This window comes from Mus pahari, chromosome 14, assembly GCF_900095145.1.
Source record: "Mus pahari chromosome 14, PAHARI_EIJ_v1.1, whole genome shotgun sequence".
Classification (NCBI taxonomy): Eukaryota; Metazoa; Chordata; class Mammalia; order Rodentia; family Muridae; genus Mus; species Mus pahari.
Window position 1 is genome coordinate 72952356 of NC_034603.1, and position 24031 is coordinate 72976386.

At 36.7% G+C, this 24031-nt stretch overlaps 1 protein-coding gene across 6 annotated transcripts in view; it reads left to right on the forward strand.

Annotated features, from left to right (window-relative positions):
* Window positions 1-24031, forward strand: part of Tanc2 (tetratricopeptide repeat, ankyrin repeat and coiled-coil containing 2) — a 309788-nt gene that overhangs the window by 15344 nt on the left and 270413 nt on the right. For all 6 annotated transcript variants that reach the window (XM_021213586.1, XM_021213585.2, XM_029545901.1 and 3 more), the window contains exon 2: window positions 16207-16296. In XM_021213586.1, the coding sequence (XP_021069245.1) occupies window positions 16230-16296 (67 nt within the window). In that variant the 5' untranslated portion in view covers window positions 16207-16229. The remainder of the gene's footprint in view (window positions 1-16206; window positions 16297-24031) is intronic.

The following is a 24031-nucleotide window of genomic DNA, read 5'->3' on the forward strand; positions in this document are numbered from 1 at the left end:
AAAAAAAAAAAGAAATCCAAGTGCTGGGATTAAAGGCGTGTACCACCACGCCCAGCTCACTATTTCTTAGTTGTTCTATTTTCTATGTTCCATGTTAGTGGATCTCTTTTGCTTATTCGTTCTGATCTTTACAACCTACTAAATTTTTGGAATGCTCTATAGGAATTTTTTTTTTTCCTTCTTAAGACATTGCTTTCTGTGAAGCCCTCTCAACTGATGCTATCCCCTTCCCCCTTTCTCTTTCCTATAAGACTCAGACTATTGGAGCTGGAGCTAGAGAAAGATGTCCTTTTTGCTCCTCATGTGTTCAGGTCACTCTCCTTTTTTTCTCTAAAATTCTCTGGCTTTGAACTGCATGCTATTAGATTATATATTTACAGAATCCTGTTGATTGCCACTCCTGGCTCATTCCCTACAATGAATTTTGATTCTGGATATTTAGTGTTAGAACAAACTTCATAAATTAAAGTCTCAGCTCTCTACAAGATGGATCTTTCTTTTCTTTATTTAGTTTTTTGAGGCAGAGTTTCTCCATGTAGCCCTGTCCTGGAACCCTCTTTGTAGACCAGGTTGGCCTCAAACTCACAAATATATTCACCTGTCTTTGCCTCTTGAGTGCTGGCATTCATGTACGGCTAGAAGACTGTAAATTTAGAGATTGAACACTTAATTTCTGGTCAGTGGACTTACAAATTTGAGAGCCCTTACCACTTTCTTTAGATTTGAGAATTCTTGGGAAAAATTAGCAGGAGTCAGGAAAGCAGTGTACTTACAGCAGTAGTTTTATGATAACATCAAGGATTTAAATCATAATGAGCTAAATGAAAAGACATAGAGGGCAGAGAGATTTCCATATGGGAATTTGGTAGTATCTTTGCCTAGGGAGTTGGAGCAAATCTGTCACATGGATGTTTGACAGTACACCCAGAGTATTATCAATTTGAGAAGCTCACACAATCATCAAGATCTAATGTTTAATGAGATTTCATTATGTAGGCATAATTAAATTATTGGTTATGGGTTGAGCTCAGTCTCTGACTTTTGCTCTTTATTTTGGTCAGGTTGGTATCTCATGGTTCAAAGCTTCAGCCAACCAGTCACATGGTTGGCTTTTCTGGTGTAGCCTGACCTATTTAGAGTCATATCATTACCATGAACTATCCAGGAGCTGCTGTTAGTCCTGCCCTAAGTGAGAAAGACATTTGAATCACTCAGGAAATTACCAGGATTTAAAGACTACCTCCCAGGCACTGGGAGACAGAAGTCAGCCAAGTTATTACTCAGAGTCACCCTCTCTTTTGTTTCCCATTTCTCTTAGTACTGTTTCACATATTAATCTCTGGTAATTTTGATCATGAGGTTTTTTTTTTTCCAGCATTTCAATCTTTCAGTATTTTTTTTCTTTTCTTTTCTTTTCGGTTTTTCGAGACAGGGTTTCTCTGTGAAGCCCTGGCTGTCCTGGACCTCACTCTGTAGACCAGGCTGGCCTCGAACTCAGAAATCCACCTGCCTCTGCCCCCCAAGTGCTGGGATTAAAGGCGTGCGCCACCACTGCCTGGCTTCTTTCAGTATTTTGAATTTAACGTCTAGAAGTGATCTAATTTTCTTTATTTTTTTTTATCTCATTTTCTAATTTAGTTATTCTTTATTACTAACCAAAGAATCTCCATAATTTATATTTCGTGCATCTGACTGTCTGACAACTGCTTATTTCTTTTCATCTTTCTCCTTGAAACCCCTATTTTACAATCCTTTAACCCTACTGGAATTTCTAATCCATTGATTATACTGCCATTTTATACTATAGGTAGCCTGGTTCCCTTTCTTATTCAGCTTAAACCAATCTTAGCTATCTCAGCATACAACCCTTGATAACATTCCCTTCTTCAAAGAGAAACTTTGTTTCTTAGTAGTGCTGGGGTTTACACCCAGGGCCTTGCACATATGAGGCAAGGTTTGTAGTATTGAGTTATACACTGGCTCTCACATTTCCTTATTGAGGAAATTGTCCTTATGGAGCCAAAACTGCATTCCTGTTAAATCCAGCTTTCCACTTTTTTCATGCCTGCACCCATGAAGCTGAATGTGGTTAGTGAAAAGCATACAACATTACTGATTGGTTTTATTTTAAATTCATGACCACAAACCTCAAGTGATACTGTAATCCTTCCAGGTCATCACGTTATATAGAGCAGGAGCAGAGTGGATGAATTTTTCGTAGTTTTTTTTTTCTCACCTTACACTTTTAATACTTTCCATTCTTCTTCTTAGTTAATGCCTTTTCTAATTCTTTACTGAAAAAGTTGAAGAGAAATCCACTAGAAGCCACGTTTAGGCATCTACTAGCATTAAGAATTTTACTTACTTCTTTCTATAGGTAACCCTTCATTTGTGCAGTAAACTGTCTCCTGCTATATATTTAAGAATGGCACTTTAACCAGTTTTGGTGGCACTTGCCTCTAATCCTAGCACTCAGGAGGTAGAAGAAGGCAGATCTCTTAAGTTCAAGGCTAGTCTGTTCTACAGAGTGAGTTTTAGGACAGCAAGATCTATATAGAGAGACCTTGTCTCCAAAACAAAATAAAACAAGAACAAACAAACAAAGAAAAACAAAAAAGAAAAAAAACAACAAAAATTCCAGTAACTAAGTAAGTAAAATAAAAAGAAATGCTAATTCAGCAATTTTTTTCTAATTAACTCATTCTCATCAAACATGCCATTTCTTTTCTTTCATGTTAAAAAGACAAGGTTCTTCTGACCTCACTTGTCTTTCCAGCTACTACCCAATTTATGTATTTAAAAAATTTTGTATTTTGTGTGTATGTGTATTTTATGTGTGTGTGTGCCTGAGTATAGATGCACATGCCTATGTCTGCATGTTTGTGGAGTTAATTTTATTCAGTGGTTTATAATCCTTTCTGTGACTCAGTGCTCTGGTTGTTTCCTGTTGGATCAATGGAATAATAGCTCAAATGGATTTTCTAGTATATACCCTAACTATTATTTTCAGTACTTCCTTGCTTTCTAGAATATGATCCTCAAGGCTCAGCCATATTCCTGTCCCATTTTATAATCTGATATTTCTCTATGGAGCCTTAGATTCTTTTCTTTTCTCTTTTGATTGAGATATGACCTACAAGGAATAAAAGGTAAATAAAGAAAGGTTCAGTTTTATAAATTTTCACAATTGTATACACCATCTGTCTTATAGAGTTTCTCTTGCTGTGATGAAACATCATGAACAAGAAGCAAGTTGTGAAGGAAAGGGTTTATTTGGTATACCCTTCCATATCCGTGTTTATCGTTGAAGGAAGTCAGGACAGGAATTCAAACAGGGCAGGAGCCTGGATGCAGGAACTGGTGCAGAGGCCATGGCAGGGTGCTGCTTACTGGCTCGCTCTCCTTGGCTTACACAGCCTGCTTTCATATAGAATCCAGAACCTCCAGCCCATGGATGGCATCACTCACAATAGGCTGGGCCCTCTCTGATCAATCACTAATTAAGAAGATGCACTACAGCTTGATTTTATGGAGACATTTTCTCAATTGAGGTTCCCTCTTTTCAAATAACTCTTGTGTCAACTTGAAATAAAACTAACTGTCACACAATCTGTGTGACTGTTACTTCACACAAGATAAAGGATATATTTATCTTCTACGAAAGTTCTGTCCATGCTTCATTTTATGTAGTTGTCCCTTTCCCTTCTAACCAATAGCCCCCCCCTTTATTTTAACTTTTAACTTTGCCTAGTCTTTTACTTTATGTACATGAATTATGATGGAAGTATTATTTAGTTTGGTTTTTGTATCAGTTTTGAGCTCAATCATGAAAAAAGTACTGTATAGTAATTCAAGTGAAGAATATTTAGTATAATTAATTAATAATTATAAAAGGGAATTGGAGAAATAAGAGATTGGTTAGAAAGATGGACACAGACTATAAAGATACAAGAAGAAACCATTACTCCTGTACTTAGAAAATGCTCCCCCAACCCCTGGTTGACATCTAGACTCTGCTGGAAAGAACATGATCATGGCTGTCAGAATGGCAGAGAAATTGTATGGTGGTATCACACAGGTGGAACTTTCTCGAAAATGGGCTTCTAGGACATACCTCCTACCATGCTAAATTATACTGGTATTTTCCAAAAGTGTTGCAGTATAAAACCACCAGAGTGAAGGGGCTGTTTGGTGCTCTTGCAGCTGTGCAAGGCAAGAGTGGGAGACTGGAGAGGTCGCACATACTGTATTGAGTAGTTTGATGCTGGAGAAGTTGTCTGAGGAGCCAAATACCAGAGAAGAAGCCAAACCCACTCTACTTCCCACGAAGTTTACCACTGCACCAGCTGGCAAAGAAAATTTATCCAAAGGGCTCAGGTCTATTTTCAGAACAAATAAAGATGAATGAATTTGGAGCTAAATGGCAGTAAGGCAAATATTAGTTTAAGTCTTATTTTCTTCTCTTAAGCCTCCATAGGTTTCAGTTATATGGTAGCAGTTTTATAAAAGAATGGTAGAAAATAAAGGGACATTCACCTGTCTCGTGACTGGAAGTGAGGTTGCATCAGTCTGTTTTACTTACGTATTGGGACTTTATTCTAGCTATAGTTTATTTTAGCCTGTCTTTGGCTTCAAATATTTTGAAGTGGTTGGGAATTTTTTTTTTTTTTTTTTTTTTATTCCGAAGGGCTTGGTATCTGCTCTGGCAAGTTTTCAGAGCTCTCTTTAGGTGTTACAGCTCTCTTTAGGTGTGACCCACTTTGTAGGCTGGACAACAAATGGTTTAATTTATCCTTCCTGAATTATTTCTTTAAAAAATTAGCATATATACTTATTTAGTTATTTCCTCTTCCTCTGAAAAAGCAGTACACACTATTTTTCTTTTGCATTTTGACATTTTTAGCAATGTGTTAAAGGAAGTATATTATTTTGTAAGGATCTTATTCTCTATTCTTTTGCAGTTAAATGTAGGTCTTGGTCAGTACATGTTTTGTCGCTTATGCATGGAGGGATCATATATGTCATTCTGCACTTAGTGTACAGTTCAGTCTCTAGTATGTTGCAGTGGAAGATTATTTTGTAATAGCTGGGCCTGATAGCTCAGGCTGCTAAACCTAACTACTTGGGGGACTTGAGTTAGGAAGATTTTTTTTTTTTTTTAATACAAACCTCTACTTAAAAACAATTCAGTTATGTTTTTTGACAATTTCATTTATTTTTATAATGCATTCTGGTTATTGTCTCTCCCCCACCCTCCTTCATCACCCACCCCTGTCACTTTTCCGTGACCTTTCTTTCCTTTCTTTTCTTTTCTTTTCTTTCTTTCTTTCTTTCTTTCTTTCTTTCTTTCTTTCTTTCTTTCTTTCTTTCTTTCTTTCTTTCTGTCTCTCTCTCTCTCTCTCTCTCTTTTTCTTTCTTTCTTTCTTTCTTTCTTTCTTTCTTTCTTTCTTTCTTTCTTTCTTTTTCTTTCTTTCTTTGATATTTTCTTCATTTACATTTCAAATGCTATTCCCAAAGTCCCCGTTAAAGGCTAGGCTCACAACTGAAAATATAAGAGTTAGGAAGATCTTAAATCCAAGGTCTGTCTTGCTACATAGTGAATGCTAAGCTTGTCCAGACAACTTAATAAGACTGTCTCAAATATAAAATAAAATAAAATAAAATAAAACGAGGTTGTGTATATAGCTCAGTGATAGAACGCATAAATATGGACCTGGGCACAATTTCCACTGCTGTACCATGCAAAGATTTTCTTTATACTTGTAAATTTTTTCCTTTATTTGTCATTTCTTTCAGAAATTTACATTTTCAGAAATGATCACAGTTCCCTGAGTCTGTCCAAATTTTATCATCATAACTTCTATTTTGAAAACATTTCCTTTATTTTTGTTTTCTAAAGTGCCAGTATTCAGAATATATATGCACATATATACACATACATTTACACACATACATATATGTATATGATTTTATTTTTTGAGATAGAGTTTGACTTTGTTGTCTAAGTGGGGCTAGAGTTTGTGGTCCTTAAGTCTGAGTTTCTTTCTTTCTTTCTTTCTTTCTTTCTTTTTTTTTTTTTTTTTTTTTGTGGTTTTTCGAGACAGGGTTTCTCTGTATAGCCCTGGCTGACCTGGAACTCACTTTGTAGACCAGGCTGGCCTTGAACTCAGAAATCTGCCTGCCTCTGCCTCCCAAGTGCTGGGATTAAAGGCGTGTGCCACTACGCCCGGCTAAGTCTGAGCTTTCTGAATAGCTGGGATACAAGGTGTTGTGCCACTGCATCTGACTTGAATATACTTTGAAAATTATTTACTTATTTAGATATATTTTATATATGATTTTTTTTTTGCCTGAATGTATGTGTGTGTACTGTGTGCATGCAGGTGCCAGTGGAAGCTAGGAGGGCTTCAGATCCCCTGGAACTGGAGCTATAGACCTTGAGGTGTTCTTGTGTCGGGTATCTCTTCATTTAGTGATATAAATGTACATACCAATACATGTTTTGTCTCTTATGCATGAAGGGGTTATATATGTATTCTGCACTTAAGTGTTTCCACCTAGTATGTCTCAGGTCTTTTCCTGGCTGTGTGTGTACCCCTATTGTCACTGTTTTGTCAGCTTGAACTGAGCAGTGCTTGCAGTGAATGTGATTGTGTGCTTCTTAGTGCATGTGTGTCCTTTTTCTAGAATAGCTTTCTAGAAGAATATCAGAGAGTATCTATATATAAAATTTTGGGAGATATGACTAAGTTCACCTTTCCCATGCATAACCACTCTTGTGCATACTGCTACCAGTTGTAGAAGGTTCCACTTGTCTCTCATTCTTGCTTATGGTAGATACTATGGATTTTGATTTTTGTCAGTCCAGTGAATTAAGTATAATTTAAATAGACTTTCCCTACTTTTAGGAAAGTTGAATAATTAACCATGTGTGTGAGATCATCTATATTTTCTTGTTCAGATGTTTTATTTATATTTTTATGTTACTGATTTTTATTGATTTATAAGAGCTCTTTATATAACTCAAACAACCTATTATTTTTATTTCTTCTGATCAAGTATTTGCTTACTATTAATTTCAGTATTCCATGTTTTGTTTTATGGGTTTTACAATTTTTATGCGTTAAATAATTTTCCTTCAAGGCTTCTGGAATTTGAATCTTTACTTTAGAAATGTCTTCCAGTCTAGATTTTAAAATACTCTACTTCCCCTCAATGCCTACATAATATTGTTCTTTAATTTTAAAGCAAATTTCATGTTCTATCAGTCAAAGTACTTTTTTAGTGATCTTCATTTTGGCCTCCACAGGCACTGCATGCTTGTAGAACAGACATATGTGTGGGCAAAACACCCATACACATAAAATAAAAATGAGTAAATCTAAAATAATTTAAAAATTTACTCCATGGAAACTAGAATACACAGTTCTACTTGTGTTTACTCTCCAAACTTGTCTTCCTCACTTGAAGTTTTATTTTTCATTAAATATATAACACCTGTTTTAAATTGATACAGTTCATGCCACAGCATTTGTTATAGTAGCTTACATGTGGTATAAGTAGCCTGTAGCTATTAGTGACTGTTTGTTTAGGCTGTCTCTACCAAATGCTCACCTGGCCATATTTTTCACTCCTTTCCACTCCACCAAGAACATCTCTCATGGTTAAAACCATTTCTTTGTTGATCCTCTGCTTAGAGGATTTTTATCTTAACTATTATATTACCTAATTTTAGTAATTGGGTTTTATATGTGTTAGCATCTCACTATTTCAAGATTTTATTGATAAACATTTTAACATTACCAATGTTAACACCTACTGTTAAGAGATACTTGGCGTGTTCTAGGGAATAAATGCCTTTATTGTACTAGTTGGTGGATCTTTTTCCTAGACTTCACATATTCAGTTAGAATTGAGCTTGGCCTCATGTAACAAAAATCTAAATACATTGGCTTAATTTTTTTCCTTTTGGTAATAGGAAATCTGTATATAGGCAGTTCATGGTTTATGGTTGTTCTCCAATGCCATTAAGGGCATAGGATTTTATTTCTTTACCATTTTTCATAGTGGCTTTTCCCCGAGTTAGCAAGGTGGCTTTTGTGTCTCCAGACTTTTCATTAAAGTCCTATTCCACAGACTTTTATTTATGTTTTGATCTCATTGATATTACCTGAGCTACATATTTGGTCATAGGCTGCAGGGTAGTTTGAGAAGCAATTATCTTATGTACTTTATTTCCATGTCACAAAGTAGTATCAATCTAATATGGGAGATAGTAGAATTTTGGCTAGATAACTAGCTATTAGCAGATGATAGGCAATCATATATTTTTGTTCTTTGAAACAGCTTTATACTTTAGGTATGTTTATTGCCAAGGAGAAACTGAGAGAGAGGCTAAATGCTGTTCAGCCTCACAGCAAATCATTGGTAGGGATGGAGGCATGAGCTCAGTCTAACCTGTCCAAAGCCCATCCGCTCTGCTCTGTATTGTTTGCATAATTTTGTTCACTTTGGGTCTTATTTAATGAGTACTATTAGAAATATATTAATTAACTGTGATGATCTTTTAGACTAGTGTGTTGGTATTTGAGGTGTCTGTAATAACTACAGTCTTTTTTATTCATATAATATTTTTGCTTACTGAGAGTAATTGTTCTTGGAAGATAAGGAACAAATATCTGGAGAATCAGATTACTCTGTTTTCAGGATGTTGTAGCTGTTACCTGCTTCCTTGTTTTAATTTTCTTCAACACTTAAGCTTTGCTCAAGCTGTAATGAGGTTTTCCTATTACATGTTGAGAACAGTAATGGTGTCTATGTAAGAATGATTTATGAAATTACAGTGCAGCTATTACTAATAATTGCCTTGGTCTATAGCCCCAAATAGACAAACCAAGAATTTTGAGGAAAATAAATGAAGAATAGCTTTTAAAAACTCTAATGGTGTGCAATTAGGGTTCCAGAATTAGGATACAAACTGCAAGGTTATTCCCAGTGAATATGTTTTAGATGTTTTGATTTTTTAAACTTCTATTTAATCTTTTTTTCTTCACTCCAGATTTTATTTTCCTTCCTGTCTACCCTCTGACTGTTCCCCATTCCATACCTCCTCCCACACCCCCCTCTCCACAAGGATGTACCTACCTCCTCATCTCCCACCCCACCAGACCTCTAAACTCCTTGGGGCCTTCAGTCTCTTGAGGGTTAGTTACATCATCTCTGAATGAACACAGATCTGGCCATCCTCTGCTGTATGTGTGTTAGGGGCCTCATATCAACTGGTGTATGCTGTCTGTTTGGTGGTCCAGTGCCTGAGAGATCTCGGGGGTCCAGGTTAATTGAGACTGCTGGTCCTCCTACAGGGTTGCGCTTCTCAGCTTCTTTCAGCCTTTCCCTAATTCAACAATAGGGGTCAACTGCTTCTGTCCATTGGTTGGGTGCAAATATCTGCATCTGACTCTTTCAGCTGTTTGTTGTGTCTTTTGGAGGGCAGTCATGATAGGTTCCTTTTTGTGAGTGCTCCATAGCCTCAGTAATAGTGTCAGGCCTTGGAGCCTCCCCTTGAGCTGGATCCTACTTTGGGCCTGTTGCTGGACCTCCTTTTCCTCTGGCTCCTCTCCATTTCCATCTCTGTAATTCTTTCAGACAGGAACAGTTATGGGTCAGAGATGTGATTGAGGGATAGCAACCCCATTCCTCACTTGATGGCCTGTCTTCCTGCTAGAGGTGGGCTCTACAAGTTCCCTCTCCCCAATGAAGGGCATTTCATCCAAGGTCCCTCCCTTTGAGTCCTGAGAATCTCTCACCTCCCAGGTCTCTGGTGCATTCTGGAGGGTCACCCCATCTCCTACTTCCTGAGATTGCCTGTTTCCATTCTTTCTGCTGACCTTCAGGGCTTCAGTCCTTTTGCCCCACCCAATACCAGATCAGGTTCCCCTCTTCCCCTCCCTGTCCCCTTTCCCACTTAGGTCCCTCCCTCCCTTCCCTCTTGTGATTGCTTTCTTCTCCTCCCAAATGGGATTGAGGTGTCCTCACCTGGACTGTGTCTTGAATATTCTGTACTTTTTTTTTTTTTTTTTTTTTGCTAATATCTACTAATTAGTGAGTACATAACATGCATGCTCTTTTGGGTCTGAGTTACCTCACTCAGGGTGATATTTTCTAGTTCCATCCATTTGCCTGCAAAATTCAGAATGTCCTAGTTCTTAATAGCTGAGTAGTATTCCATTGTGTAAAATGAACCACATTTTCTGTATCCATTCTTCTGTTGTGGGATATCTGGGTTATTCCAGGTTCTGAATATCACAAACAAGGCTTCTATGAACATAGTGGAACACGTGCCCCTGTGGCCTGGTGGGGTATCTTTTGGGTATATTCCCAAGAGTGGTATTGCTGGGTCTTCAGGTACATCTATTTCCAATTTTCTGAGGAACCTCCAGATTGATTTCCAGAGTGGTTGTACCAGTTTGCAATCCCACCAGCAGTGGAGAAATGTTCCTCTTTCTCCACATCCTCGCCAACATGTGCTGTCACCTGAGGTTTTGATTTTAGCCATTCTGATTGGTGTGAGGTGGACTCTCAGAGTCATTTTGATTTGTATTTTTCTGATCACTAAGGAAACAATTTCTTTAGGTGCTACGTCCGATAGAGGGCTAATATCCAAAATATATAAAGAACTCAAGAAACTAACCACCAAAAAACCAAACAACCCAATCAAAAAATGGGGTATAGAACTAATCAGAGAATTCACAACAGAGATATTTTGATTTTTAAATCCAGTACTCAGAAACAGCTCTGAAACTTCTTTCAGAAGACAAAGACAGCACTGGCTCCAGTTATTTGGCCTGCCCCGGGACTGACCGTTAGATAGAAGGAAGCAAGCCTGGTTAGTGTGCTCTCCTTCAGGGTGGAAAACTTTTAGCTGCTAAGAGTTTGTGTAAAGGTAACTTTGTATTTACTGTGAGGGATTGTTAGCAGAAATTATTCTCTTATGCTAAAGCATGCACTTAACATATACTTGTTCACTTAAATCTCTAATCTTTTAAAATAAACTCTGATGATGCACAGCACTGTCTGTTGTGAATGGTACTTGGGTTCGTTTCTCCTGAACTCTCACTACCATACTAGATGTTCATTTTAGGCAACAAGTATTTATTAACCTTTAAAAATGATTCCCTGTAGTGCCTGTTCAAGGATTAGACTTAGTTTGATCTTAATAAGCACCAAATAAATAAAAGTCTAGAAAAGCTTTTTACATATTTATAGCTAATACTAGAAAAAAGACCCAAAGCAGTGAGCCATTTATTATGTCGTATAGCTTAGAATTGAGAAGCATTGCAAACCCTAAGAATAGAATTCTTGATTTTTTGCTATAGTATGTACTAAAATAAGTTTTTCAGTGCTTATGTATGTTTTGGTCATTTTTTGATGTTATCTGACACTGCTTAGTGCTTATTATACTTATTCCTCTAAAATAATAGTTTAACCTCATAGACATAGTAGATCTGTTTTATGGCTGGGAGAAACCAAGGAAAGTAAGTGACATAGGGACATTAGTTGCAGTTCTGTAAAGACACCTCTTTCCATGTGGCCTTTCATTGAACTGGTGACAAAAGACGTATGTAGTATAGCATTAAAGTATTTTACTAGATGGTAAGGGAATAAAAGAATCTATAAATCTAAGCTCTCAGAAATGGTTTTCCACGTTTTTAGTGTATGTGTGTCATATAATGGGACATTGTAGATTGATAGGGAAATTCCCCGAGGAGACAGTCATCTTGATTGTCAAATATTTGTTAAAGGAACTCTTTCATCCTCCACTTTTATATTTTATCTCCTTTGCAGTGTTTCACAAGAGAATTTTACTGACTTATTAATTATAATCTGTGCCGATTTCAATGATGAATAAATACTTTGGTTAGTGAAAACGTTTTCAAACTAGAGATGGTGAACAAGTGTGTGTCACATTGAATTTTATTTATTTTACCTTTTCAATCCTCTATGTACTTCCTGTGGGAATTATGTAAAATTTTCTGTGTATTCCCTCATGTGTCCATTTATATTTGTCCACAAGTGCATAGATTAAAATATTGTAGTAGTAAGATCATGCTGTGCATATCACTCTGGCTTGTTCCTTTTCTCCCTTAGGGATAAACATTGGGGAGATTTACAACAAATAGACATACTGTTCCTTTTAAAACCATGCATTATATTCTCTAGTTTATAGTATCTCGGTGCAAAGATTTAAATATTTCCCTGTTAATAGAGTCTCCCTCCAACTTACTCCTCCTTTTTAATTCCTTTTTTTTTTTTTTGGAAAAAATATTTCTTTTAGTTTTTGAGAGTATAATCACATAATTCCCCCCTTCCCATTTCTCCTTCCATCTTCTCCCATATTCTTCTCCTTGTTCTCTCTCAGATTCATAAAAGAACAACCTTCTTTGCAAGGGTTTGATGTGGACAGTAATATACAGACAAAAATATAATTGATAAATTTAATAAAGGTACATTTTTAGTGTTTAATGTGTGTTAGAGCTTATCCACATAACTGTGAATTAAGGAACTTTTCTGCCATCTTAGAGCTTGTATTTAATGGGGAGTTGACGCTGAACAAGTGTGTGTGTGTGTGTGTTTATGGTGTATGCTTACATATGTGCATGGTGAGGGTATACATACTTATTTGCTTACCCTCTCAGAGGCCAGAGGAAGATGTTTAGTATATTGCCTTATCATTATTCCATATTGTTTCTTTAAGACAGGGTCTCATGGAACCTAGGGCTAGGCTGGCAGTCTTCTTGTCTCCAGTCCCTCCAGTGTTGGGGTTACCACCCACCCAGGGGGTTTCACAGGGATAGTTGGAGCTGACTTAGGTCCTTGTACTGTGTTCTAACCCACTGAGTGATCTCTCTAGCCCCTAAAAGGACGTTTTAAAAATAAAGCATGGGACATATGGGTGAAGACTTTATATATGAATCTTATTACACAATCCTCCCCTCCTGGAGTTAAGAAAGCTCATCCTTTGTATCTCTACTTTAATCATTGGCTGAGGGCCTTCCACAGGACAGTGAGACATGAAACTTTCTGGGCAAGGTGACTCCATTGAGCAAAGGGCAATTCTAAGAAGTGAGGAGCAGCTCTAAGTCATCGACAGCACAGTTATTTAAGTCTTAAATAGTTTTAGTTAATACATGAGTAGCCGCTACTTAAAATACATGGTTAACAGTTCTATTTGTTTGTCTTGGGGTTGAGGGGATATTTGAGACAGGGTCTCACTATGTAGCCCTGGTTGGCCTAGACTCACAGAGATCTACCTGTCTCTGCCTTGAGTGCTTTAATGGGATTAAAGCCATGCTTAGTTCTCTGGGTAGCATTTTTTTTTGGGGGGTGGGATGGGCTGTGATTGCTTTTATATCCTATCTACTTCTGCATGCCTTCATCAGTCTATATCATTTTTTGATTCATTTTAAAGTAAAATGTACTCATTAGTATGCTCTTGCTAAATATTTAAGCATGAAATCATTAGAGCTCAAATTTGTTCTTTTGAGTTAACATTTACATATAATATATAAGTCTGCTATAAACATTGCTGAGTTGTGACATGTGCATTCATTCACCTTTGCACCCCAGGTCCTATCAGGTGAAGACTATTACCAATTGCAGTATTATTATAGTATTACTATTTCCAAACAAATCAAAATTTTAGGTTGTTGTCAGCACTTTCAGTTTGCCTGTGCTTTATTTGTTGTAGTGCTGGGAGTGACCCTGGGGCCTTATATGTACTGTGAAGCTCTGTACCACTCATCTGCTCCCAGCCTTTTACATGTATTTTAAAGTTATCAATCTTTTGATATTGATGTAATTTTGTAGTTCATATGTGGCAATATGTTAACTTGTTCTGTCACTCTTCTTGTATACCTGACTTTTAAGTATTATTTTCCTGTTTGAAGAACTCCCCTTTTTTGCATTTCTGCTAGTCAAATATTGTTTGCTTTTCTTTTTAAAATTAATTTTTATTTTTTTATTTTTCAGAGAATTTAAAAATCTAGTTTTTTTTAAACATTTATGTTTAATTGGTTGAATATATGGACATGCTTGTGAATGGTTTTTGTGTGAAAGGTCAGAGGGCAACTTGAGGTAGTGGGTTCTGTCTTTTGCCATATAAGTTCTAGGAATGGGAGTAGGGTCATCAGTCTTGGTGATAAGTGCCTTGGCGCATGCCTTTAATCCCAACAATTGGGAGGCAGAGACAGGTGAATTTCTGAGTTCGAGGCCAGCCTAGTCTACAAAGTGAGTTCCAGGACAGCCAGGGCTATACAGAGAAACCCTGTCTTGAAAAACAAAAACAAAATAAAAACAAAAAACAAAAACAAAAACAAAAAAAAACACAAAAAAAACCAACCAAACAAACAAACAAAAAACCAAAAACCAAAGATAAGTGCCTATAGAGGCTGAGCCATCTCCCTGCCTGAGAATAGAGTTCTTGATTGGTACCTACTTTTAGTTAGAATCTTCATTAATTTTAAAACAACCTTTTTACTTTATCTTCATTAAACAATTCAGAGTTCAGTCAGACTCTTAGAAGATGTCTTCCATTGTTTCCTGTCCTTCCTTCTGTTGAAAGGCTTCTCTGAGTTTAGTGATTGTTGCCGTTTTTAAACATGCAGCGTTTTGTTTAGCTGTTTCAGAGATGTCTTTCTGTCGTAGATGTTGTTGCTATTGTGGCCGTGATTCCCTTGTTTTTATTGTTTTGTTTTATTGTTTTATTGTTTTGTTTTAACAGACAGAGCTTCATGTATCTTATTAGTTAGAAAATTCTTGCTTATCACCTCAAATATAACTTTTTCCTAAGTTTTGATGCTTTCTGAATTTTTAGTTGTGTGTATGCTACACCTTTTTGGTGGGTTGCATATGATGCTAATAATCTTTTCTACATTTTCCAACCTTTGTGTTATGATTTGGAAATTTTCTGTTGACAAAAGATTTTTATGTTTGTGCAGTTTTCTTCACAGGACACACAAAAACATACAACACTATAGAGAAATTTTGTAGAAAAGGAAAGCAAAGCTATAGGCACAGTAAGTTAGATCACAGGGAATATAGAGACAGGCGTTGTTTATTTTTAGATATACAAAAGAATCATATGATTTTAGTGCAAAGAAGAAAGGCAAGGAACAAAAAGAAGATAGCTCTGGTTCGTGAACATAAGTACTCTTGAGATGTGGAATAATTCTGGCTTGTTAATGGGAAGTCTGAAGTTTTATAGTGTGTGTGTGTGTGTGTGTGTGTGTGTGTGTGTGTGTGTGTGTGTGTTTGTGTGTGTGTGTATGTTGGGGAGGTAAGGAGGGTGGAAGGAGAAATGAAGGTGGAAGAGGAGACAGGAAAGTTATTCCAGAATTGGAGACTTGAATGAAATAAAGGAAATATTTATCACTACTAATTATTTCTGTGAATCTTGAGTGCTAATGTTAGTAGAAAATTTGAGGAGTTTATTTGTGGTTGCCATATGATACCAGGGAAATAAGGGTCTCTTATTAAGATTCTTAGTCTCATTAATTAAAAAAAGTTAAGCATAGTTTTATTAGAGTTTAAAAGAAAATCCCAGGGCAAGCAATCTGTAAATCTTGGCAGATTCCTGAAGGAGGAGAATGGAGAAGACTAGGGGGAAAAAGCCATTTTGTTTGAGTCAAGCTAGTGTGGAAGTCAGCCACATGGTGAGGAGGGTGTAGCAGGAATTTTGTCTTCACCACTTGAGCTTCAGCCATGTAAGTGGCCTCTGGCCATTTCCCCAACTGGACGTGGGGTAACGGGGATATTTAGGAGTGTCTAGTCATTGAGTTTGCCAAAGCATTTTAAGAATAACTCGTGTGTGTGTGTGTGTGTGTGTGTGTGTGTGTGTGTGTGTGTGTTTTCTATTCCTGCATCTGAGATAGCTCCTGGGCAGGTGCATGTGCGACCATGTGGGAACACAAAGCAGTACAGACAAAACTACATGGAACAGAGGGGACCTTTAAACAGTGAAGCCCAGAGTACCAGGAAAAGTATACTTAGGTTTTGGGTGGCATTGGAAAGATAGAGAAAAAAGAAAAAAACAAAAAAGTATAGCTGTACCACACAGTTAATTGTTGGTATGCTTTTAAAAATAAACTTACAAGTATCTTGAATGGAAAAATGTCTTGTTAAACTTACTTTACCTGCTTTCTTTTGTAGTTTTATATTAAAAGAGCACAACCATGTTTCGGAATAGCCTCAAGATGCTTCTTACTGGTGGGAAATCAAGTCGGAAAAACAGGTCAAGTGGTAAGTGACTACCCTCTACTTACTGTGTGTGGCAGCTTAGAAGTACAGGCCATCTAAAGGATCCAAGCTGATGCTATCATACTTCAGATTTTTATTAAGCAGTTTATTAAATTTAGATAAAAAGAAGGTTTACTTTTTTATAGACTGCCATATTCTTTATTAGGAGGTGGGAACCCTTGAATACTTGTCAGCAGCTGTCTGTTAAAGAAACTGTGAGGGAGAAGTACTTATTTCTGTTTTATGGGAGAATGTTTCTGGACATCTGTTTATTAAAAACTCTAGACCTATGTTTATTTTTAAAATTCACTTAGGAAATTAAGGTAGTTATAGATACTCTTAGTGAAAGAAACCATTAAAAATAGGAACTGTCCCATAGATTTATACAGAAAGATATAATTAAAGGCACCACAGTACACCCATGTAATCCCAGTGCTCTGGCAGCTGAAGCAGCAGGGTCACAAGTTTAAGGCTCGCTGGTCTTGACTACCTAGTGAGTTCTAGCTCAGGACTGGCTTCAGGCTAAGAGCCAGTCTCAAAGAATTGAGTATTTTTATAAGTGCTAAAGTTTATGACAGTTTCGTTGTTGTTGTGGATGTATGTGTATTTATTTTTATTTTTAAAGAATGGAAGAATAAATCAGGTTTTCAGGTAAAAGAAAAAACTTTTGGAAGATGGTATTGAACAAAAATGTACTAGATTTGTTCATAAAGGATGATCAACTTTTGTGTTTTGAATGTTTTTAACCTGATTATCTTGAGCTTATTATAAATTTACATTGGTAGTATATTCATTATCATTATTTCAGATGTGGTGATTTACATTGTGACTTCTTGAAATTCAGATGTTTACATTTACTAATTTCCAAGTACTTGTTGGTTTTCTGGTTGTTGTTATTTTGAGTGACACTTCTATAACAACTAAAGGAAAACATCTTTTACTTTACTAGCATCAGTGACTGTGGCCACAGTTCTTTTTTTTCCCAGCTCTTTGATAGACACTGACTGGATACTTTTCTTTCAGTTAAATTAACATGACCAGGAGCAAACACCTGGCCCGTGGGTCTTGGTCCCACAAGCTGCCTTCCTTTTGGTGGATTCGTAGGTTATCTTCAACTTCTTTCTTATTTGTCCGCCTACTGGAGTTGCCTAGAACTTCTCAGGGTTATTTGCTAGAACAGCTCATAGATAAAGATAATTATCTAGATGTTCTCAATGGTACCTGACTATTTGTAGCATTTGAGCTAATGAACAAACTGTTTTCTCTGACTTGCTCTTGACCCCACCTGCTTTTGAGAAGATTAAAGTCAGGGCCTTGCATGTGCTAGCCAAGCACTCTACCATTGATCTGTGGTTCCAGCTCAATTTTTTTTTTTTTTTCAAGACAGGGTTTCTCTGTATAACCCTGGCTGTCCTGGAACTCACTTTGTAGACCAGGTTGGCCTCAGAAATCCGCCTGCCTCTGCCTCCCGAGTGCTGGGATTAAAGGCGTGCGCCACCACACCCGGCTCCAGCTCAATTTTTAAAAGAACTACTAGAAATTTAGTTTGGCAGGGCCTGACCTGTCTTAACTTCTCTACACTTAGGCTCTATAAGTCTTATTCAGAAAGTTTTACTTTATAAAAGTCAGTCTTTATAATACCTTATGTTTTCTCCATAATCATGACATTGACCTTGTCTGGAATAGACTTGTCTTTTATATTTGAACTACTTAAAAAAAAAATCCTCTTCGACCATCAAAGTTGTGCTTATATTTCACTCTGTCTTATAGTGATCATTCTTTGGTGATCTCTACTAGGGTGTTTATTACCTGTCTTCCCAGTGTGAAGTTAAATGAAATACTTTCTATTGCTTATGAGCTTGCAGAAATGCTTCCCTACTATAGTTTAATTATCCCAAGGATCAGAAATGCACACTTGCTTCCTGTTATTCCTGCAATAGTTCATACTGTCTCTATTTTTATTTACTAATCTATAATTGAATTGCATTGGAAGAAAATGTAAAGAGATCATGTGTTTAGTGTGAATTGTGTTTAGTGAAGCATGTGTTGGGTAACGGTTATATTCCATTCACAAATGTCCTGTGTGTCACAAAGAAGGACAGCTTTGACACATATTACCTCTGTTCAGCTTTGCAGCAACTTCCACTCCATCTTTTTTTTTTTTTAAAGATTTATTTATTTATTATATGTAAGTACACTGTAGCTGTCTTCAGACACTCCAGAAGAGGGCATCAGATCTTGTTATGAGCCACCATGTGGTTGCTGGGATTTGAACTCCGGACCTTCGGAAGAGCAGTCGGGTGCTCTTACCCACTGAGCCATCTCACCAGCCCAACTTCCACTCCATCTTATGGGTGAGAGATGAAAACTTTAGCTAACAAAGAACTAGCTGACCTGGGGATATGTGTAGCTCAGTGAGAGTGTATGTGCTTAGCACACAGGTGAAATACAGTCTTTAAATAAGAAACCAATGTTGTGTTGATTAGAAGCTCATGGTGTTCTGTGTTTAAGATATGTTATTAATTGCCTTTGACTTCATTTCCTATAACTCTCTGCCTCCCTTCACTCTGTTTCAGCCACATGACTTCTCCTACTTTGTCTTTTCTGCTTGCTGTTCCTTATGTTAGGTCCCTTCCTTCATTAAGGCCATAACTCATATGCCATCTTCTCATTGAGGTCTTTGCTGACCATTAGATCTAACCCTATTCCCTTAAACATTCCTCGTTAACATTGGCCCTTTCTCTTTTTGTCTCTGTAGCATCTATTACTTTTTATCTTAAATATGTCTCATTTTTCTCTCTGTCTTTACTTTAGAAACATATTTCTTATGACACATTATTTTTTTCACTCTTTCTCTTCTCAACAGGATCTCACTATGTAGTCTTTAGTGACTTGGAACTTGCCAGGCTATAGACCAGGCTTGCTTTGAAATCCCTCCAAGTGCTGGTATTAAAAGGCATGCCTGGCCAGTTTATTCTGTTTTCAACTGTTGTGTCCTGTTTGTCACATAGCCAGTGCTTACTTAGTAACATTTGTTTTATGAGTAAATACCATTTTAAAGGAAACACCTTTTTAAAAATTTTTATTGATTATTTTATTTATTTACATTTCAAATGTTATTCCCTTTACCCCCTTCCCAGTCTAAACCAACCAAATAAACAAAAAAAGCAACTATCTTATCATTGTATATAAAGTACGATTGGTCACAGTAGCNTACCACTGTAATCACAGCTATTCAGAAGGCTGAGGCAGGGGAAACTTTTAGCCNAGTATTTAGAGGCTAGCCTGGGCAGCTCATTAGGACCTGTCTANAAAGAAAGAAAAAGGACCACAGCAATCTCACTGTTATTTAAGAGATGATCAAGAGGCTAAACAAGTGATCTCAGGACAGAAGAAGCAGAGGCTACATGGTGAGGTGTGTGGAACAAGTGTGGTTTATGTGTTGTGTGGGAAGTGAGAAGAATGAGAGGAAATCANGTGTGCTGGGGTTTCTGGCTGGAGACTGGCTAGTTTCTGCGCGGTTTCAGGTACAGTGTCNGTCTATTCAGCGGTTAGCTGTCTAGAAACATGTAGTAAGTTTTCTTTCCAGTGTAATTACCTTCATTTCNTGGGCTAATTTTAAATTTATCCTTATTATAGCAAGATAATTACTTTTCCTTAGGACTCTAAAACTGATACTCTTTTCTTTGTTTTTTGTTTTTTGTTTTTTGTTTTTTTTTTTTTTTTTTGAGACAGGGTTTCTCTGTGTAGCCCTGGCTGTCCTGGAACTCACTCTGTAGACCAGGCTGGCCTTGAACTCAGAGATCCACCTACCTCTGCCTCCCAAGTGCTGGGATTAAAGGCGTGTGCCACCATGCCTGGCAAAACTGATACTCTTAAGTTTTTAGTGGTACACTATAATATTTTAGCCTAAAGATTTTTTTCACTATCTGCTATTATGGTTTGTTACTTATAGAGTTTGTAGTTTCCATCTTTGCTGATGGAGAAGGAAGACAGAGGAAACTGTAGNGTTTACACTATCAACACAAGCCATTATTGTGACCCAATTTAAAACAGTTTAAAGGAAATGAATTTCCATCTGTAGTACTTTCTCCACAGCTCAACTTTTATAAGANCTCTTGAGATTTAACATAGTCATTTCTTAGTGCTGATTGAAGTTCTTCAATAACACTTTCATAAATGATCAATACAAGCTTATTTTATTTATTTTTNAGGGTTGAATGAATTATCTTGTAGCCAGTTTGGTTGCAAACTTGTACCAGCCCCTNTGCCTCAGTCTTTCAAGACTTGCTGTTACATGAAGATGTGTATCATCAAACTCAGCTTATTTATTTTTAATGTTTCAGAATCAAGTTTTATTAGAGTAATACATATTCCTGTTAAAATCCAACTTACTAAGTGTGACTTTAGGCAAGGTACTTTAAAACCAAAACTGTTTTGTCACTTGCCAGTGGTGGTACTGTTTACTGTGCTGTCATTACCTGTGTCAGCTTGCCACCTAGTAGGTGTAGTTCAGAAAGGCAGTGAGTGACCGCTAGCAATTTCAGAGGACTGTTCTGTGTTGATCCTCAGCCAGAGACAGGCAGCTGTCCCTGCTTCCCCTCACTAGGGTGGTAGTGCATTTGACTCGACACTAAAGCAGAGAAAGCAATCTGATGAAGGGGTCTGTGTGCTCCATCCCCTGTCATTCTCAAAAGAGAAGGCTTTGTCTGACCCTAGACATTTTTTTTTTTCTGTTCTGGTTTGGCCCATATCTCAAAGTGGGACAGCAGTTTTTCCTAAAACTAGCAAGGGTTCCTCAATAAAAAGCAAATTTTGAAAAAAGATTAAATTAAGGCATTTAAACTGGTCTAATTGGGCATTATTGCTACATATCAGTTACTTTAAAAATGCAAGTGTGATGCCATATGCCTTTAACCCCAGCACTCTGAGGCAGAAGCAGGAGGCTTTCTGTGACTTTGAGGCCAGTTTGGTCTACACAGTGAATTCCAGGACAGCTAGAGCTACATAGTGGACCCTGTCTCCAAAACCAAATACAAACAAACATCCAAGTATATATCGGATATACTATTTATAATTGTGTATTAATTAATTTTAGAGTATACAATGAATAAAAATACTGAAGGAATAGATTCTGGTTTCTTATTTAAGAAGGGATTTAAGAAATAAGTTACACATCTGATTTTGTTTCTAATGGTCTATTTTTTTTTTTAAGATTTTATTTATTTATTATATGTAAGTACATTGTAGCTGTCTTCAGACACTCCAGAAGAGGGAGTCAGGTCTTGTTACGGGATGGTTATGAGCCACCATGTGGTTGCTGGGATTTGAACTCCGGACCTTCGGAAGAGCAGTCGGGTGCTCTTACCCACTGAACCATCTCACCAGCCCTCTAATGGTCTATTTTTATACCACATTTTAAAACAGTGTTTTTAGTAAGAAAATAGTAGCTTTAATACTATAAAGTTTTCATTTGAATATATCAAGTTTTTCAAAAAATATATAAATATTTTAAGTAAAAAAAGAAAAAGCCTCTTCAGTGTAAATTGGCCCTGAATTTGTCATCATCTCGCCTCCATTTCCTGAGTGCTGGGATTATAGACGTTATGCCACTGTTCCTGGCTCATTTAAAAACAAAACAAAACAAAACAAAAAGAGGTACTGTCCCATGGTCTCCTTATGCATAATCAAATACATACTCATGCATATTCATTATCCCTCTCTCTCCTCTCCTTTGGTAAAGACAGTTCATACTTTCAACCTTCCTGTCACCATCTCCCAAGTGCTGTGATTATAGGTGTGCAGTTCTATGACTGTTACTATTTTATTTATAGGAATTTTGGTTAAAAGTCTATATATGCATTCCATTTATGAACACATAACAACAGAATGTTGATGATAACACCGAGAAGTGAGTGAGATGCAGAAAGGGATAGAATCTGTCTTATTTTTTTTTGTTTTTGGAGACAGTATTTCACGGTGTATACCTGTCTGGCAAGTTTCATGCATATCAAACATAGAATGTTGCTTTTATCTTGGCATATATAAGATACCTTTCATACTGAACTTCTATCTCCTTTACAGAAGAAAAATGAAAGTCAGAGTGCCCCTTCCTGTACCTGCTGTTTACAAAGTCCCTTTAACTCAAAATAATCTTTATGCCGAAGTAGCATTTTGGGCATGGAAATTCTGTGACTCAAACTTCTTATGAAAATGAAAGTTAATATAATCTGTAAGATATTTCATTAGTGAAATAATAGTGTTTAAAATATTTGATAAATATAACATTTTTTTATGAAAGTATTTTTAACTGTCTTCACATGAATATGTAGTGTTAAAATATCCTTTATGTCAAGGTTTAAATTTGGAAAATACTTTTGTTCCTCTTGTCATACAACTGATTCAGATTCAGCAAATATTATTTGTTTATTGTGGTCTTTGGCATTCATTTTTGGGGCTTCCTATATGCTAGGCAACTATTGCCTTTTGAGTTGTATCCTTAACCCTTTTTCCTACTTAAAAAAAAAATTCAATCTTTTCTTTTTTTACACTCCAGTTTTTTTCCCCCTCCTGGTCTACCCTCTGACCGTTCCACATCCCATACTTCCTCACCCCATCCCCACAAGGAAGTCCCAACCCCTTCCCCACTTCCCCACCAGACCTTTCCACTCCCTGGGACCTCCAGTCTCTTGAGGGTTAGGTGCATCTTCTCTGACTGAACCCATACCTGGCAGTCCTCTGCTGTATATGTGTTGGGGGCCTCATATAAGCAAGGAATGCATTTTTTTGTGCCTCAGACTGGCTTTGAACTTCCTCTGTAGCCCTTGCTAACTTTGTAATTAATCCTTCTGCCTCAGTCTCCCTAGTAATTCTTACTATAGGCTTGACCCACTCAGATAGTATACATTAAATATTTACTATGAATGATGTTACTTTTTAAACTATATTTGTATGCAAGGATTAGATAGTTGTATTAGTTGTATTAGTTTGAAATATGCTTATAATTCAAAAATTTGAGATGATTTCCCTGTTTGCTTATTGTAGATTTTAATTGGAGGAACCTCTAGTTTTGATTAGGAAAGACTATAGTATGCAGCATTTATAGCTATTGTAAAGTTGCTTAGGGAGAAGTCAATGCCAGAAATTTTTTTTTAATAGGAATAGATTCCTCTATCCTCCCTTGTACCCTTAGTTCATTATAATATAATGGGTCATAATGAATGTCTCTCATTTGATGCTAATTTTCTGAGAAAGTCATGTTATTCTAGTGTTTTGGTATTTCATATATATATATATATATATATATATATATATATATACATACATACATATAAATACACACATATAAATACACACATATTGAGTCACTTTGAACTAGATTAGCAACTCTCAATGCATGGGATATAATAGATCAGGTATGGTAATCATATGAACACACATAGATGCAGAAAACCCTGTAAGCAAGTTCAGCATGTCTTCAAGATAAAAGTCCAGAAGAAAGATGTCAGTATAATAAAGGCTACATGCACACACACACACACACACACACACACACACACACCAGCCATCATTATACTGAATATATTTTTCTAGAGCCAAAATTAAGAATAGGATGTCTACCCTTTTTATTCTTATTCAGTATATTTCTTGAATGCATTGCAGAGCAATAAAGCAAGAAAAAGAAATTAAAGCAGATAGGAACTGGATGTGGTGGCCAACTCTGATAATCCCTACACTT